The 18,091-nt window shown below is 42.1% G+C and overlaps 1 protein-coding gene across 1 annotated transcript in view; it reads left to right on the forward strand.

Annotated features, from left to right (window-relative positions):
* Positions 1-11,569, forward strand: part of DPY19L1 (dpy-19 like C-mannosyltransferase 1) — a 131,978-nt gene extending 120,409 nt beyond the window's left edge. The window contains exons 21-24 of the mRNA XM_068126592.2: positions 294-468; positions 9,541-9,640; positions 9,929-10,054; positions 10,179-11,569. Coding sequence (XP_067982693.2) covers positions 294-468; positions 9,541-9,640; positions 9,929-10,054; positions 10,179-10,338 — 561 coding nt within the window. The 3' untranslated portion in view covers positions 10,339-11,569. The remainder of the gene's footprint in view (positions 1-293; positions 469-9,540; positions 9,641-9,928; positions 10,055-10,178) is intronic.
* The last annotated feature ends 6,522 nt before the right edge of the window (positions 11,570-18,091 follow it).

Below are 18,091 nucleotides of genomic sequence, written 5' to 3' on the forward strand. Positions count from 1 at the left end.
GACTGGCAGAGGATCAATTCGGGTAAAGAAATTCTGTGCACTTAATGTTTGCTAAATTTAATTATTTGGGACCATATTGACATTCATCATCAGAGAGGGATCCGTAACAATGGTGGCATATCAAGAGCTGTTTGCATTAAAGTTTATAATTAATACTGCACCGTACTTCGGAGATGCAATCATATTTTGAGCAATGGGAAAATGCATATCAAATTTGCTTGTGTAAAGTGCCTGAGTTTGCATCGCCAATCACAATTCCAAATCCATCGTCTTTCGTCCATTTCCAAGAATAGTTTGCACCAAAGGGATCACGACGCTGGGTGCAGCACGCGGTGGTTATGGCGTTGCTTGGGATGATGGCGTGGAAAGGGTCACAAAACGTGCGTGCCCAATGGGCCATCCTCGGGGAGTTCAGCAACTTGCCTCAAGAGGAATTGATCGAGTGGATTCGTGACTACACAGCCCCTGGTAAACATTTTGTGTGCAGCATCATTGGTTCATAAATGTAAATATCTGATGGTGATGGCAATGGTGATGGAAGAAGTCTTCTTTTTTAACCCTATTTATTGACTGTGTCTGTCTGGTATGTTTGAAATCTGCTTTCTTTTTAATTTCAAGACCTCCACCACTTGACGGATTTTAATATTTTCTACCTACACATTGGAAGTAAAAAATATATAATGATTTGTTAATTGCAATTATATTTCCTGGTAAATATGATGCTAAACTTCCCCTTAGCCTGGTGTTCACTGTTTGCATGTCAGCAGTGAATATCAATGGGTGTTGTTTAGGGGTAGTGTCATAAGAATGGTCAATGTAAAAATGAATATTTGAATTATTTTTTCTTTATCTCTTAAATTATTAAGATTGTTTATTTCATTTATTTTTAAAAAATTTACTTGTGTAAAAAATTTTTTCCTTACATTTGCTCATTTGCTCACTGGCATGCTTGCTTTTGGCTTTTTGCTGTACAACACATTGTTCTCGCTACAAGTGTAAGAACATGTGTTAGTTACATCGACTCAAATTGTCTACATTCAAAAATCATGGTCTGTCCACAGACATTTGGAAGAAATCTGGTAGAAATCCAGAATCGATGACATCTCAAACTGTCCCTTCACATCCACACTTGCTTGCAGCTCAACCAGCTCCATCTGCAGATGATAATCATATCCTATCATTATATTGACACTGAGGGGATGCGAGAAGATCTCCACGTTCTCCTCCTGTTCTTTGAACGACTAAACTTGAACTTGAACCTCCAGATCATCATTGATAGCAGCATACTTTGATCCATCGGTATTGGTACACTTCCTTAACTCCTCAAAGTGTGTGAAATTGTTCTTGCTTAGCTGTCACTTCCACAGGATGAATGCATGTACAGTGCTGTAGAGCTGATGCACCAACACATCACACCCCTGTAGACTTCAGTTAAGGTGCGTGATAATGCCCACCAGCAATGCTAAATCGTGAAGCCAACCTGGATCCTCCAGCTCTAACTGGGTGCTGCTTGGCCTCCATGAATGCTGATATCTCGTTCACAAGGTCAGAAAACTTATGCAGCACAGCCGCACGACTGGTGAAGCACAGCACATCGTCATACTGTGGGGATCGGTGGTGGGGAGACGTTTCCTTCTGGATCCATCCTGTTGCGTCCTGATACATTCAGTGTTTTAGCTCTTCCACAAGCCTTGACTGAAAACAAAAACAGCTGTCATCAGTTGGCAACCATTGTGCAGGCTCAGCCGTATGGTCTTTCTGTGTTGAAGGTCCTTGGAAGGGAAGTCATATATTATATATTGTGAACCGTGATGTCTGTATATGCATTTGTCTGTCTCTTGTTTATGACGGCTGCTTCCCGTGCTGCATTTGAAAAGACCAACATTGACGGGAGAACAGGCATTTATTTATTTATTTATTTATTTTGTGTACAAGATTGAGGCTCGTGTAAGAACTAACATTAATCACATAAAAACAAACTGACACAAAAAACATATGATCAAGGGAGCGGGAGACACGATTGGGAGAGAGAAGGAAGCATACAAGTACAACAGTAGAGAACAGGGACGTCAGGAGATCTGTGGGAGGGAGGGCTTGGGGGGAGGAGGCATGGGAAGGGTGGGGCGGGGTGGTGGGGGGGGGGGGGGTTAATAATGTTGATACCAAATATTATTTCACAAGCAGGATATTTTGCCCTCTTTTTAAACAAATTGAACCTCCGCTGCCAATATTGCACCACCATTTTGCGGTTGGCGATATAAGTAGCTCAGAGCTGTGGCTCCGAGTAAGACCAAGAGTGCCATGCAATTAACCTTTCTAAAGTCCATTAAATAATTTATTTATTTCTTTTTTTGGGGGGGGATACAGAATCGAGGCTCGTGAAAGAGCTAACATTTATTTCACAAACAGACAAACAAAATATATAAAAGGAGGGAGCGGTAGACAAGATGGGGAGAGAAGGGGAAGCACACAAACACAACATTTGAGAGCAGGGACATCGGGAGATGTGTGGGAGGGAGAGGGCTTGGGGGGAGGAGGCGTGGGAAGGGTTGGGGGGGGGGGTGGGAGAAGTATAAAACACAAGGACACCAAGGACTTCCAGGACAGAAGTTGGTATTTCAAAAAAGTGGATTTGGGGTGAAATTAGCGGGGGTAGAAAAGATCAAGGTTTTGGATGGGGGAAGATAAGAGATGGTGGTGAACAGCTGTTTTAAAGACCTGGAGGGAGGAGTGGGATTGAAGAGAGTGAGGGAGTTTGTTCCAGAGGTGGGAGAAAAGAGGATATAGAGGTGATATATTATATCACCTTTATCTATCAATATTGTTGAAATGAAGACCAAATAGCTGTATGTTGAAAAAGTCAAAGCTTTACATGGGGTGTACTTACTTTTTCACGTAATTGTACATACGCCTTCCCAAGGCGGGAACACGCGATTAAAAAGGGAATTTCTCCGAATTCTTTTCAGATTTCAAGGAGATTGAAAGGGAAGGTTTCTGATGTCGTGCATAAAGCCGGCCTACCTTTATGGTCTGGAGAGGGTGGCACTGACAGAGAGACAACAACAGAGGCTGCAGGTTTGGATAAAAGGAGAATGGATGAACTGAGGGAGGAGATTGGTGTGCAGATGAACTTGACGAGGAGATTGATGAAATTCCAGCCGAGATGGGCTGGACACCTGGTGCAGATGGAGGAAGAGAGAATGGCAAAGAGAGCGGATAGTTTGAGGGAACAAGGTCGGAGGAAAAGAGGTAGACAACGGTTGAGATGGGAGGATTGTGTGAGGAGGGATATCAGTAAGGTGGAGGTAGTTGGAGGGTGGACAGAATTGGCTGAGGACCGAAGGAAGTGGAGGAGTATTGTGGTCAAGGCAGGGCAGAATCTTGGTGCCATCAGACCTTACCAACACCAACATCGGACCTAAAGGGAAAAGGAGGAGAACAACTACTTCCGTTTAGATTCCACCCTGGACATGCCTCTGGGGTGTCAACGATGGATGGATATCCCCATTCACAAACAAGTCGGTGCTTTCTCGCTGGATATCTTCCATGCATTCTATACTGTGCGGCACCATGCTCAACTTTACAAACTGTCAGCTAATGATATCCATAGCATTGCCGTGTATACGCTTCTGCCATGACCGTTAATAACGAGTTTGTTGAGGAGCTGTAAAACACTGAAGCAGTTGCTTCGTGGATAGCTGACTTAATGTCAATTTGGAGGCAATTGCTTGCCAGAGCCGAGGCAAGTAGTCCTATTCCAAGAGTGAGCAAATGCCACGCTAGTAATCGGGATTTTAGGTGAATGTAGATTCCACAGGGAGAAGCTGAAGTTGCCAAGACGAGGGATGCTTGGCAGACTAAAATAGATGGATCCAATCGTGCTGGGACAAAAACATTTGAGATATCGTGCTGGGACAAAAACAGACAATTCTGCATATAAATAAATAAATAATTATGTTAAAAGAATAACTAACCCTTTTTATCGGCCCAGTCCTTCATTCACACCTGCACACGTATCATTCAGAGGAACCATGCAAGGGTTGTTGGAGCTCGGATGTCCATGAGGTAACAGTTGAGGAGCCGAGCAGCACAGGCACACCCCATAGCAGGCAGAGATAACCTCCCAGTGAAGCATCCCTAACAAAAGAGCAGAAGCAGTTCCAGCATTAACAGAGGTCCCAGGTGAAATAGCCTCAATGCCTATGATCGTCCCCACCGAAAGAGGGAAAATTCTGCTTCTCAACTGATTAAATAGTCCTCCCCTCCTCCCAACATCAATTAATTGTCCTTCATGTGATGCAGCATGGCCACCGAGACTGTGCCTTCCCACTAGTCAGGTGACAGCCTGCGTCTCTGGCCAATAGTGGAACTCATCCTTGTCTACAGCAGTGGGAAGGTCCTCCCGGGAGTCCTCTCACTCAATGGTGAAGAATCACTTACAAAAAAAAAATTTTTTTACTTCTCATATCCGGATCTGGAGTCCGGCCTTCACCAAAATCGAATTTATTTGTCCTTGCCACACAACCAACCTGTTCAAGTTTCGGCCGAGTCTGTCCACAACTTTTTGAGATATCGTGCTTGATATCATTTTTTGCCGTATCACTCAATGGTGAAGAATCACTTTTTTAAATCTCAGATCTAGGTCCAAATCCGGATCTTTACCAAAATCGAATCATTTCGTCCATGCCACACACGAAACCTCTCCACCAAATCTCGTCGGAACCCGTCCACAACTTTTTGAGATATCCTGTTCACAGACAAACAGACAGGGGTGAAAACATAACCTCAGCCCACCTTTGATGGTGGAGGTAAAAATGATCTATCACATGTGAGCACACAATCCGTGGAAAGGTCTTACATTGTGCTACAACTACACTGTACTCCACACAAATTAGTGTTTTCCTGGACTGCCTGTCAGATCTCCTGTGCACTCACAAGAAGCACTCATGATGCCTTTTGTCATGCTCTCCTCCAGAAGCCAACATCCTTCAAGATAGTGTTCTGGGACCAAGGGTGTTTGTGGTCTACACAAATAACCTGACTTTGTTACTGGAAAATCCATTGTACATTTTTGTAGAGGCCTCCACCCTGTGTATAAATCCTAGTCACCCCTCATCCAGGCAGATATTGGCACAAATCCTTTTATACTGACTTTGAGAAAAATAAGCAACTGATTACCTACCTGGAGCCATGCCTATTTCTGCTGGAAAGTCCCACGCCCTCATGTTGTCCTTTGATAAGCACCAGTGGTTAACTGTTTGAAGAGATACACAGTCTCTGAAACTCCTGGGCATCACAATTGGCTGCAACGTGTCCTGGGCAGATCTATCTCAAAGCTGACTTTCAAAGTTGGCCACTGCCTCAGAATTCTCTGCGGGGCCACGTTGTTCTGCTCAGAATTCTTTCAGCTTGTTAATGTAATGTACAAAGCATTCACATGAAGTGCCATTTAGAATGCGGTTCCCCACCTTGTGCTGCTGCTGCTGATTCCCAGTTTGCTCACCTTGAGGCTGTGGAGACAAAGGCTCTGCATGTCTTTGGCATCTCACAATGGAAGGCTGCGTCTCGGCACCTGCTGTGACTTTGCCGTCTTATAGCTGCTTATTTCTACTCTTCTTGCTCCCTCCCCCCTTGTGTCCCAAGGTCATGTATATTCTGTTAGAAAACCTTATCTTGTCACTTTCCCCATGTATAGGCGTAGCACTATCTTACATTCATTCATCCCCTTCTTCTCTCGTAATATGTAGATTGTGGAACTGTTTTTTCTAGTCTGTTGTTAAGCGTTACTCTGCTGCCCAATGCCCATGCTATGGTGCATCTGTGTGTTCTCGTTCTCCTGCTTCCCGTTTGCCTCACTTTCTGTCTGCGACCCTTTCCTCCCATTTGCTCCACTCCTTATTGAAGAATCCGTATGTTAAAAATAGAGGCAATAGACTCAGAGTGTGAAGGCTCACTTCCCGGGGTACTCTGGGTACTTTTTTTCACCGAACTCAGCGGGGCATTTCCTAAAGAGGAATTTCCTCTTCCCCACGGATGCAAACCTTTGGGGATTGTCTTTGCTCTTAACCTTTTAAATGCTAAACATCAAGCAAGAAAGCAGCACGTACCATTTCATGTCTTTCGTATGACTCGGCTGTGGCTTGATCTGAACGGTCGGCCTCCCAGACTCAGAGTGGATGCTAAAGCCAGAACAAAGGGATTATCCCAATCGTTTTCCCTCCAGGGGCTTTCAATTGACCGCATCGGTCAACGTGGGTAAGATGGCTGAAACCAGACGCGCAAGCGGGAACTTGGGAATAAATACTTTTGGTTGCACAGGATACGATAGCGGAATCCCGAACACAGAATATGACAATTATTAAAAGAGTGATTACTTCACAAATAATATACTAATTCCCGAAGGTGCCGAACACACAGTTAAATATTCACACAACCGGGCAAGATAATTAAAGGCCTGGCAGTTTATGCCCACAGCGAATTCTCTTTTCATGCTGGAGGAGAGGGCAAAATTCACAAATGAGCGGTTTGGGAGCAAGGTTTACCTTGCCGGACACAGACACAGAAGACACAGACACAGAAGACGCAGACACAGAAGACACAGACACAGAAGACACAGACACAGAAGACACAGACACAGAAGACACAGACACAGAAGACACAGACACAGAAGACACAGACACAGAAGACACAGACACAGAAGACACAGACACAGAAGACACAGACACAGAAGACACAGACACAGAAGACACAGACACAGAAGACACAGACACAGAAGACACAGACACAGAAGACACAGACACAGAAGACACAGACACAGAAGACACAGACACAGAAGACACAGACACAGAAGACACAGACACAGAAGACACAGACACAGAAGACACAGACACAGAAGACACAGACACAGAAGACACAGACACAGAAGACACAGACACAGAAGACACAGACACAGAAGACACAGACACAGAAGACACAGACACAGAAGACACAGACACAGAAGACACAGACACAGAAGACACAGACACAGAAGACACAGACACAGAAGACACAGACACAGAAGACACAGACACAGAAGACACAGACACAGAAGACACAGACACAGAAGACACAGACACAGAAGACACAGACACTGAAGACACAGACACAGAAGACACAGACACAGAAGACACAGACACAGAAGACACAGACACAGAAGACACAGACACAGAAGACACAGACACAGAAGACACAGACACAGAAGACACAGACACAGAAGACACAGACACAGAAGACACAGACACAGAAGACACAGACACAGAAGACACAGACACAGAAGACACAGACACAGAAGACACAGACACAGAAGACACAGACACAGAAGACACAGACACAGAAGACACAGACACAGAAGACACAGACACAGAAGACACAGACACAGAAGACACAGACACAGAAGACACAGACACAGAAGACACAGACACAGAAGACACAGACACAGAAGACACAGACACAGAAGACACAGACACAGAAGACACAGACACAGAAGACACAGACACAGAAGACACAGACACAGAAGACACAGACACAGAAGACACAGACACAGAAGACACAGACACAGAAGACACAGACACAGAAGACACAGACACAGAAGACACAGACACAGAAGACACAGACACAGAAGACACAGAAGACACAGAAGACACAGAAGACACAGAAGACACAGAAGACACAGAAGACACAGAAGACACAGAAGACACAGAAGACACAGAAGACACAGAAGACACAGAAGACACAGAAGACACAGAAGACACAGACACAAAGAGAGAAAGAGAGAAGGAGAGGAGTAAGGGAGAGAAAGGAGTTGGAGTGGGAAGAGTGGAGGAAGGGGGTGAGGGGTAAATATAATGCAGAACCCAACCCCTTAATGACTTTTTATCTTTTGTACTTTTGAAAAAAGTGGTTGATAAACTTAACAATGTTCAAGTTGATCCTTGAATTGTGCGAAAATGATAGTGGGACATGTCGAGAGCCTGCTGCTCACGTTGCTCTCATAATGAACGCTCCGCCGATTGTAAGACTCCAGAATATTGGAATGTGCAGCACAACTGGCTGCAGAATAAGTAATTGGTGTCTCCGCCATCTACTTTAACAAGTGTCGAAAAGTTTGACTCTGCAGAATGTAGAACTGTTGGCATAATAATTTACAACAGCAGTAACTCGTGACACTAATTTAAGCGGCCATATCATTTACTGTGTGAAATTTTCCTCCGCCACCTCTGCACATGCTCTTCCTTTACTCTCTTTATCCCCCCTTCCTCCACCCAAAAAGTATTGTCCTCCCATTCATTGCAATTACTTTCTATTATTCTTTTTCTTTAACTTTTCTTTCCTCTCACCAACACCATTCCTTGAGTGTATGTAATATGTAGATGCTCTCTGATGAAGCCTTTGACAGCTGATGATGTATGTCAAACTGGTTAACATGTAAACAAACAAATGAAAAACCTGTTGCCCTGAATGTGTGTCATAGCTAGAGCTACTTAAACCAGAGTTTTGTATTGTAACGGGTTGCACTGTATCTCAGTAGTTGCAAAGCTACTTGCAGGGAGACCAGGTTCAAATTCCAAAGACTATCGTCGATAATGTTTGTCCATTGCCTACGAATGCCCTTGAAATTTGTGTGAATGTACACCGATGTCTACGTACGTGCTCATCACTGCACCGATAACCAAAACAACCCTCCACTTGAGTAGGAACACCATGATCATACATTATTTTGGCCTTTGATGCTTGCTACTCATTTTGTGCCTCTTCTTTTGGAAATTGGATGAAATCCAGTTACGTATGCACTTCCCAATAAAAGTAGATTGCACTACCTTACCTTTGTTCCTTTCAGCAGATTGGTTATTTGGATGGTGCTGACAGACCTGGACAAGGAAGGCATGCCCATTGTAATTGTTGTCTCCAACTCTTGGATTTTTGTTGGACTTTGCTTGATATTTTCCTGCCATCAAAAGTATTTTTTTGCCTTTATTATTGCTTAATTTATTTTTACTGATAAAGGAAGAGGAAGACAAATGCACCCTTGTTTGGCTTGAGGTGTATTTGGCATATTACTGGTATTTTTTTTTTGAATGAAATGCATCATTTCTATCATTCTAAATGCATCCTGTTTGGGATCCTGGACCATTGTTAATCAGCCTTTGATTCTTCAGTCGTCCCACCTTCATGCGATCATACTGAAACTGGTTCTACAAGTCTTGGCTGGGAATCTGTACAAACCGCAATGAGTTTTTGGCTCATTCTTGCTTCCTTCCCTACGTCATAGCAAAGGGCTCACAAAGAAATCGTTGTGTAGTAACCTTAAGTGAGGGACTGTGGTAGGAATCAAAGGTAACTAATCAATGATACTCCCCTCTAGGACTTTTATACTGGCAAGGGTATATTAGGTCAAGGGAACTCCATGACTTTTTATACAATACTTCTGCTTCTGCAACCAAATCATAATGCCATGAAAATATCCTGAGTCTGACTCAAAGTGAAGATGCATGCTGTGTGCAGATGCGGTGTTTGCTGGGGCCATGCCAACTATGGCGAGTGTCAAGCTATCGGCTGAACGACCAATTGTCAATCATCCACATTATGAGGATGCAGGTCTACGGTAAGGCGCAAATGGTCATTTGGAAATCTTCCGGGTTTCGAGGTTTTTTGCGATTTGAAGCTCGAGTGCCCTGGTCTGATGGAGCCGATCTTGCACCCAGTGCGTGCAAGAGATTATTTTTGGGCAGTTGATGGACAGGCCGGTCGGGCGGACTATGTAACACGGGCCATTATGGTGGACTTTTATGTGTGATTAGTAGGGGGATTTTAAATGTATCCTGAAGACGGGGGAATAATGAAAAGCAGAGAATTGCAAGTATTTTGGGATGTCATGTTTGATTCCCTGCAGAGCGCGGACAAAGCTGGTGTACATGCTGTACAGCAGGAAGAATGAGGAGGATGTATGGAGAGCTATGAAGCAGCTGGGAGTACATTACCTGATACTGGAGGATTCTTGGTGCACACGGCGAACTAGGTAAAGCTCCACCAAGGTTGTGTAGTCTTAAAAGATCATGCACTTTTACTAAAAGAAAATGTGCCATTGCTTCAACTTTCCATCATCCACAACCTTCCTCCATTACTACATTTTCTTCACTCAGGCCAGGGTGTTCTCTTCCTGAGATATGGGACATCGAGGATATGGACAACCGAGGCCGGGTGCCCGTGTGTACACGCCTAGCCAGTGATCCTGGACCCTACTTCTTCGTGGAATTTCAGAACTATGTTTATGCTGTATTGAGAGTGAAGAGGAGTATATAGGCAAGCAACTGTCATGCAGGAATCTTGAGGCAATGCACCACGTGTACTTTTATCCTCAGGACTACACCAAACCATTTTTAAGGACTCCAGCAGGTTAACACTCCTCTTTTCCAGTCCTTTGTGTTTTTCTTTTTTTTCAAAGCACATAATTGAAGAAAGAGCAGGTGTGCCTTCTTGATTCAAGGTCAGTGTTAGAGTTGATGGCTATGTTTTCGAATTTGTTCATACATGATGGAACATTGTCCATTATTAACCTCATTTTGAATGACAGTCGTTAAAATGTCATTTATAAGTCATTCAAAATTTTGTATCTACACACATACATACATACATACACACACACACTGACAGAGGTGGATACTTTGAGACCTGGTTGGTCTCCGTTCCCTCTCCTGAAACCCACCCACATGTGGAGATAGCAGCCACCAACAGCAACTCACACACACACACACAAACACAAATATACACACACGCACACACAGACACACATATACACACATACACACACACAGAGACACACACACACACACACACACACACACACACGTCTAATCAACATTTGATACAATGCATTTTAAGCGCAGGTTCAAACCAAAGCACCAGACACAGCTTTGTAGCGAAGTGCGAGTGATTTTTTTTTCCCTCGTCTTTAATAAAAGGTTATTTTTTGTGCTACCATATATTTGATGGTTTTACTTCATTTTTCTTGAGAAATAGGAGACCAGCTGCTGTTTTTTTGTTTTTTTGTTTTTTTTTTAAATATCCGGTTTTAATTTTTACATTGCCAATGCTGAGTCCTTTTTCTCTGTAACTACTAATGGATCTTTGTGAACATTGGCAATTTTTTCTTTGAGGACCTGCAACAGAAACGTGCTGATATTGTGCTGGTTCTTTGTTACTAGCTTTTCACGCAAGGTTTTTACTGCCCGTTTCTCCATCATTGTTCTTGGGAATGGGGCAGTCATTACTATACGTTATGTTGAATCTTATGTTACTGCATTTCTTCTTTATCCAATTACTTTTTAACATTGCACTCTTAATGCGACTTTTAATACCTTGAAGTGTTTTTGTTGTGTTTGGACGGAATACAAAATGTAAATGTTCAGTGTCTCTCATCCTCTTCCTGTAAAGTGCATAACATCCTGCAGTGTATCTCCCCATGATACCTTTGATCTCAAACTTTTCATTGCTTGCATCCTCATTAAGTTGAATAAAATTGTCATAAAGCCCATGATGCAAGAACCAGTATATAGAATGACAAACTACCCTGTTTACAACTCCTAAACATTGAGTGTCCTGCTCTGTCATGGAGCAAACTATATTCCCTCATGAGCCTCCCATACAATTTCCTTTATTTCTCCATAATATTTGCTCAAAGCAGTAATGAGCTCTTCTTTTCGTTTTCCCCTGATGCGCTGTGAACATAATGTGGTGAGGATTGTTGTGTGTGTGTGTGTGTGTGTGTGTGTGTGTGTGTGTGTGTGTGTGTGTGTGTGTGTGTGTGTGTGTGTGTGTGTGTGTGTGTGTGTGTGTGTGTGTGTGTGTGCGCGTGCTCGTGCTTGCAATATAAAATAGGTTAGCTGTAGGCTAACACTCCTTCACACTCTCTAGGTGGCACAAATTGTTGTTGAATGGCTATTGCAATGACTTTTGTCAATAACTTTAACAAATGAGAAGACCGTTGTATGGTCTGCTTCTCTACCATCTCTTTGAAAGAGTTTGTAGCATCATCCACTTTTAATACATGACTTTCTAAATGACGTATGAACGCAAACAATGCCTTTCGCTCATGCGTTGTGTGTGTGCACAGCTTCAGTGACCGGCTTCCGCTAGCCAGGGCACTTTTAACCTGCCTGTGCTGGGGCGAAATCTGTAAGGCAAATAGTCTTTTTAACATAATTTTCAGCATTTAAATGAAAGTGTGGCAATTTTAAAATGTTTAACTCTAATTGTTATGTTCCTGGATGCAAATCGGACTCACAAAAATATAGGAGATAGGAGAACTAGATCGGAGAAAATAGGAGAAATAGGAGAACTATCCGTGGATGCAAAGTGCTGAGTTCCTCCCATTTCCTGTTGATACAAGTGAGTGGCAGCAGTAACACACACACACACACACACACATATGCACGCGCACGCTTAGCGGTGGATACTTTGAGATCTGAGAGGGCCCCATTCCACCTTCTGAAACCCGCATATGGAGATAACAACAACAACCATAAACAACATCGACATACATGCACTTCTCTTCTTTTTTTTTTAGCGATAGATGCAAACATCTCGTATAATTTATCTTGCGTCCCAGGAACCAAACAGACAGTATATTTAAAACAGCTCCCACACCCCTCCCCAGCGAAGCCAGCAATGGTCAAGTGTTTGGGGAACACTCATCCATTTAGTTCTTCAGGCTTTGCACCAGTCAACGTTGTCAGGAGTCCACCCTCCTGAAAGCTGCAAAATCTCAGCTCTTTGGGTGAGCTCTTTTTCCACTCTCGAGAAAGTTCTCTAACTCTTTCATTGTGCAGAGGCACAGCTCTTTCACTCAGGTACTTTTCCTATTATTTTCGACTTCTTGTAGATGCTTTTTTAGCCATTTTACCTTGCAATCCTTATGTCACATGCACCGTTATATTTTGCAATAGTTGCTGTTGCTCGGGCTTTTAAAAGATCAAAAGGCATGCATAATATAAGCTGCAAACTGTGCGGAATGTTTCTGATGGATAATTGTGCTTGGATTATATAGTACCCAAGCCTTTGCATTCCTCTATTGTGCGCTCTTACGGTAACATTGTGCAGATTGACAAGGCTTGGTCTGGCCTGTAATCCTCAGTCTCAGATTAATTGTTTTTAACTGCCAAACAATGAAATGTCAATGCTTTTTCTCTCTCGCTCTTTTGCTCTCTCTCTCTCTCTCTCCCTCTCCCTCTCCCGCCCTCTCTTTCCCCTCCCCCTCAGCTCAAACCTTGCTTCTTCAGGACTGTCAATCATTACAAAACGATCATGCTCAGTACAATATCAGTCCTCGTCTGATGTACACAAGACTTACTTGTGACATTACGTTTTTTGTTTTTTGATGCTGAAAAGGACAGAAGTGTGACAGGAACAATGACAACTTGATTGTCCTTGCTGTAAAGTGATTGAGTGAGATGGAGTGGGAGATGCATAAAAATGTGTATGCATTTACTCGCTCTATTTGGATTGCCACTGTGTGTAGACATTTTATTAATACCTCTTGTGAATAAATTTCAAACTTGTCGATTCGGTTGTGATGATTTGACAAGTAATAATGGTCAAAGTTTCAAGTATTACAGAAAAAAATATTTTTTGCACTATTTGCACTTGGAAAGTTTTGGGCGGTATATACATCTCATAAATGGTAAGAGTCTATGTTATTGGAAATTGTTAGTCTGGCCAAGCATTCCTTGAATTCTTCATCTGCATAATACAAATCCATTGGCATTTGCAAACTCCTCAGGTCAATTTGGTTGTCCCAGATGCACTTTGTTATCAAAGGTTAAGAATGACAATATTAATGCAATATTAATGTCACCCACTTGTCTTGGTCAACTTCAGCCTGAATTTTCCTTTCTTCATCGATAGCTACCACTAATAAAACAAGGAAGAGCAATCGGAGATTGCAGACCCTCACCAGGACGTGTTTGTGGGGTGTTTTTGTAAATTCTTTCATTATTTTGTACAACCCCACTTTCATCAGACACGCGTGACACATTACGGCCACTTTGTAAAACTGAATTCAGTATTTTATTTAAAATATATATATATTTTAATGAGGCTGTCCTCGGGGTCTTTTTAGTCTCCGGGGTCTTTCATATCCTCGTAGTCTTTTGGGTCATCAGGGTCCTATGGCTCTTTTGAGTCCTCAGGATCTTTTGGGTATTCAGGGTCTTTTGGGTCTTTTTGGATACTCAGGGTCTTTTGGGTCTCCTGAGTCCTCAGGGTCTTTTGGGTCCTTGGGATCCTCTGGTTCTTCATGGTATTTAAGGATCTTCAGGGTATGTTGGAGTCTTGGTGGTCTTAAAGGTCTTGAGGGGTCTAAAAGGTTCTTCAAATGTCCAATGGGTCTCAGCAGTCCAAAATGTCGAAAGGCACATTCCGATATGCTTAACAATTATGCTAATTATGCTTAACAATTATGCTAATTATGCTTAACAATTTTACATAATCAACTTGGCAGTCGACAAGTAATGCGTCCATTTAAAACTGTCTTGCACCGATTAGCCAAACTTGTAAAAATGCGATTTGAACTTGTCATTTTCAATGAACATGTACTCGGTCATGTGTGACAGCAATGATGCATGGAAGGTATCAATGGAAAGCTGAGGATCTCCTCTTTATTACTAAACCACATGTAAATTGTCAAAATTAATAACCTTTGCATATTAACCCCTTGAATTCGGATTACCTTGTTTGATACGCACTGTATAACTATGGATGAGAGGTGTCGATTTAAGTTTTTTAAATAGCGCATTAGATGCGTGTTTCCCAATCTGCCCGTTGCCAGAATTTGCCGAAGGTTGTGACCACAGTGCGGTCATTCTGGTTTGGCAATGAAACCGAATAATTCGATTGTGAAATAGCAACAAGAACTTGCTTGCACAAAATGAATATTTAGTTCCAACTTGGATCAATCCCAGAAATTATCTATGTTGTTGATCAATCCCAGGCCCAGATCAATCCCAGGCTTATTTATTGTTGCTGCCTGACCCCTTTGGGGACATGAGTGTGTCAATGACTTGTGGTTCAGCAGGATATGTACAATAAATGATTTTATGGTGAAAAGGTTGGACCTTTGCTTAGCCAAAATGTCTGTCAAGTGAGAAGGCAGTGTATGTTTAACATTGAGAGATATGAAGCTGTCAATATATATTTTTAAATTGTACCATTAAATAATAATTTCTCTATTTTGAAAATTTTTTCCAAACATTACACTTCACATTTAAATATTCCTCTGTCACCTTAAGATATTTGTATTTAGATTCTGAACCCGAATTGGAGTAAAACGTTCAATTTCATCAATCAATGTTAAATGTTTGTGAGTGTACTTCATACACACCAATTTTACCTTTGCCTTGCATGTTACCCATAAACTTCCATCCAGTGCTTCATGGTTGGGGAATTTTAAGGGATCCCAACGAAGCTGGAGTCATGTAGACTTGTGAGTAGGAGTCAGATGTTGTACACATTCCTCATTTTCTCCAGGTGTATACGAGTCCATATAACGGTGCCAAGAAAATGTGCAGGTATTTTCCGGGCAAATTGATGACCTTTGGCTAGACAGCTCAATAGCAATTGTGCATACCTCTAAGGTATCCTGCCAGCACCAATCCTAGCAAGTGAGCTTTCAAAAAATTGATTGTGGTTAAACAAATATTAGAACGAAAAGCAAAATAAGTTGTGGTTCAATGGGCATTCTAAATTAGCATAGCAATACTTTCTTGTATACATGTGGTTTCCTAAAGTTATCATGGCTTTCATATGCAACAGCATCCCATTAAATGTTTTTGTGGATATGATAGAGGAATATTAGTTCATCTTGTTTAATGCAAAAAAGGTGTACTTATGTAAATCGATGTAAACTAGAACGGTACTCAGTAGAGAGCATACATACACTACCGGTCAAAAGTTTTAGAACACCTCAATTTTTCCAGTTTTTATTGAAATTTACGCAGTTTAATGTCCAGTGAATAACCTGAAATGGTACAAAGGTAAGCAGTAAACTGCTCGAGGTTTAAAAAAAAGTTTAGGTTTGCAAAAATGGGAAAATAATGTAAATTGCACAGTTATGTTGTAAAAAAAAAAAAAAAAAAAGGCCTTCTTCAGGGAACAAGTAATGGGTTAACAACTTACAGCTGTTCTGCAGCGATGTAAGTAAATTAAGCCTTGGAAGTTGATGCAAATAATTCCCACAGGTGTCCCAACCTCTGCTGATTACTTGATTAGTGATTACAAACCCACAGTCTGTATAAAAGCAGTATTGGAACAGACTGTTATTACACCCTCTGAAGCATTGTTTGGACAATATTGCACTGCAGGAAGTAGTATATTGGAAACTGGAGGAAACTCTGACAGGAAGAGGTCTGGCAGACCCAAAGCCACAACAGAATCAGAAGACAAGTTTCTGAGAGTCAACAGCTTGCGTGATAGGCGGCTCACAGGACAACAGCTTAACACTGGTCGAAGTAAGCAAGTCTCAGTTTCAACTGTGAAGAGAAGACTTCGAGCTGCAGGTTTAACAGGTCGAGTGGCAGTAAGAAAGCCATTGCTAAGATGGAAAAATAAGAAAAAGAGGCTTGCCTGGGCCATGAAGCACCGCCAGTGGACTACTGAAGACTGGAAGACGGTCTTATGGATCGATGAATCAAAATTTGAAATCTTTGGTTCATCATGCAGGGTTTTTGTACGCCGTCGAGTAGGCAAAAGGATGGTTCCTCATTGTGTGACACCAACTGTCAAACATGGAGGAGAAAGCGTGATGGTCTGAGGTTCCTTTGCTGGATCCAGAGTCGGTGACATGCACAGAGTGACTGGCACCCTGAACCAAAAGGGCTACCACCATGCATTTTGCAGCCCTCTGGTATATGCCTAGTTTGTCAGGGGTTCATCCTACAGCAAGATAATGACCCGAAACACACCTCCAGGCTATGTCAAAACTACCTTCGAGGAAAAGAACAAGACGGTAGGCTTCAAATCATGGAATGGCCAGCACAGTCTCCAGACTTAAACCCCATCGAGCTGGTTTGGGATGAACTGGACAGAAGGGTGAAAGCAAAGCAACCTACAAGTGCAACACATTTGTGGGAACTTCTGCAACAGTGTTGGGAAGAACTTCCCGAACAATATTTGATTTCCATTGTAGAAAGAATCCCACGAGTGTGTTCGGCGGTTATATCTGCAAAAGGTGGCTACTTTGCTGAGTCAAAAATTCAAATTAAATTTTGTTAAACAAAATGATTCTATGATTTCTTTTTTATCTGCAATTGTTTAATAAACATTGATAAATTTAATGGTTTAATAAATAGTTTAATAAATTGTCCATGCTTAATTTCAAAGTACACTGAGACATTAAACTGCATAAATTTCAATAAAAACTGGAAAAATTGAGGCATTATAAAACTTTGGACCGGTAGTGTACGTGAACAGTTTGTTTTGTATCCCACTGAGAAGGCCGGATCTGAAATCGGACCTGAACAAAAGTCTAATTGGCTTGTTCTTGTCACCTAACCAACTCCTCCACCTAGTTTAGTCATAAGGCATCCATAACTTTTTTAACATATCATGTCGCTTTTCGCCCGAGCCCTCAATGGTGAAGCATCACTTAAAAATTAAATAATTCTCATATCCGAATTCATATTCAGATCTTCACCAAAATCGAATCGAATCGTCCTTGTCACACACACAACCGGCCCACCAGGTTTCGTCCAAATCCGTCGACAACTTTTTGAGATATCCTGTTATGTATCGTTTTTGGCCCGATCTCCCAATGGTGAAGAATCACTTTAAAATTCTAGTAGCCGAATCCGGATCTTCACCAAAATCCAATCATTTCGTCCTTGTCACATACACTACCTCTCCACCAAATTTTAGGATTCCGATCCGGCAACTACAATTTTTAAGTGATTCTTCACCATTGGGAGATAGGGCCAAAATGATACATACAGCAGCAGGATATCTCAAAAAGTTGTGGACGGATGATTTTGATTAAATGTGATTCTGTATTGTGATTTTCTGGTCT

This window comes from Myxine glutinosa, chromosome 10 (assembly GCF_964187855.1).
Source record: "Myxine glutinosa chromosome 10, kmMyxGlut1.1, whole genome shotgun sequence".
Lineage (NCBI taxonomy): Eukaryota > Metazoa > Chordata > Myxini > Myxiniformes > Myxinidae > Myxine > Myxine glutinosa.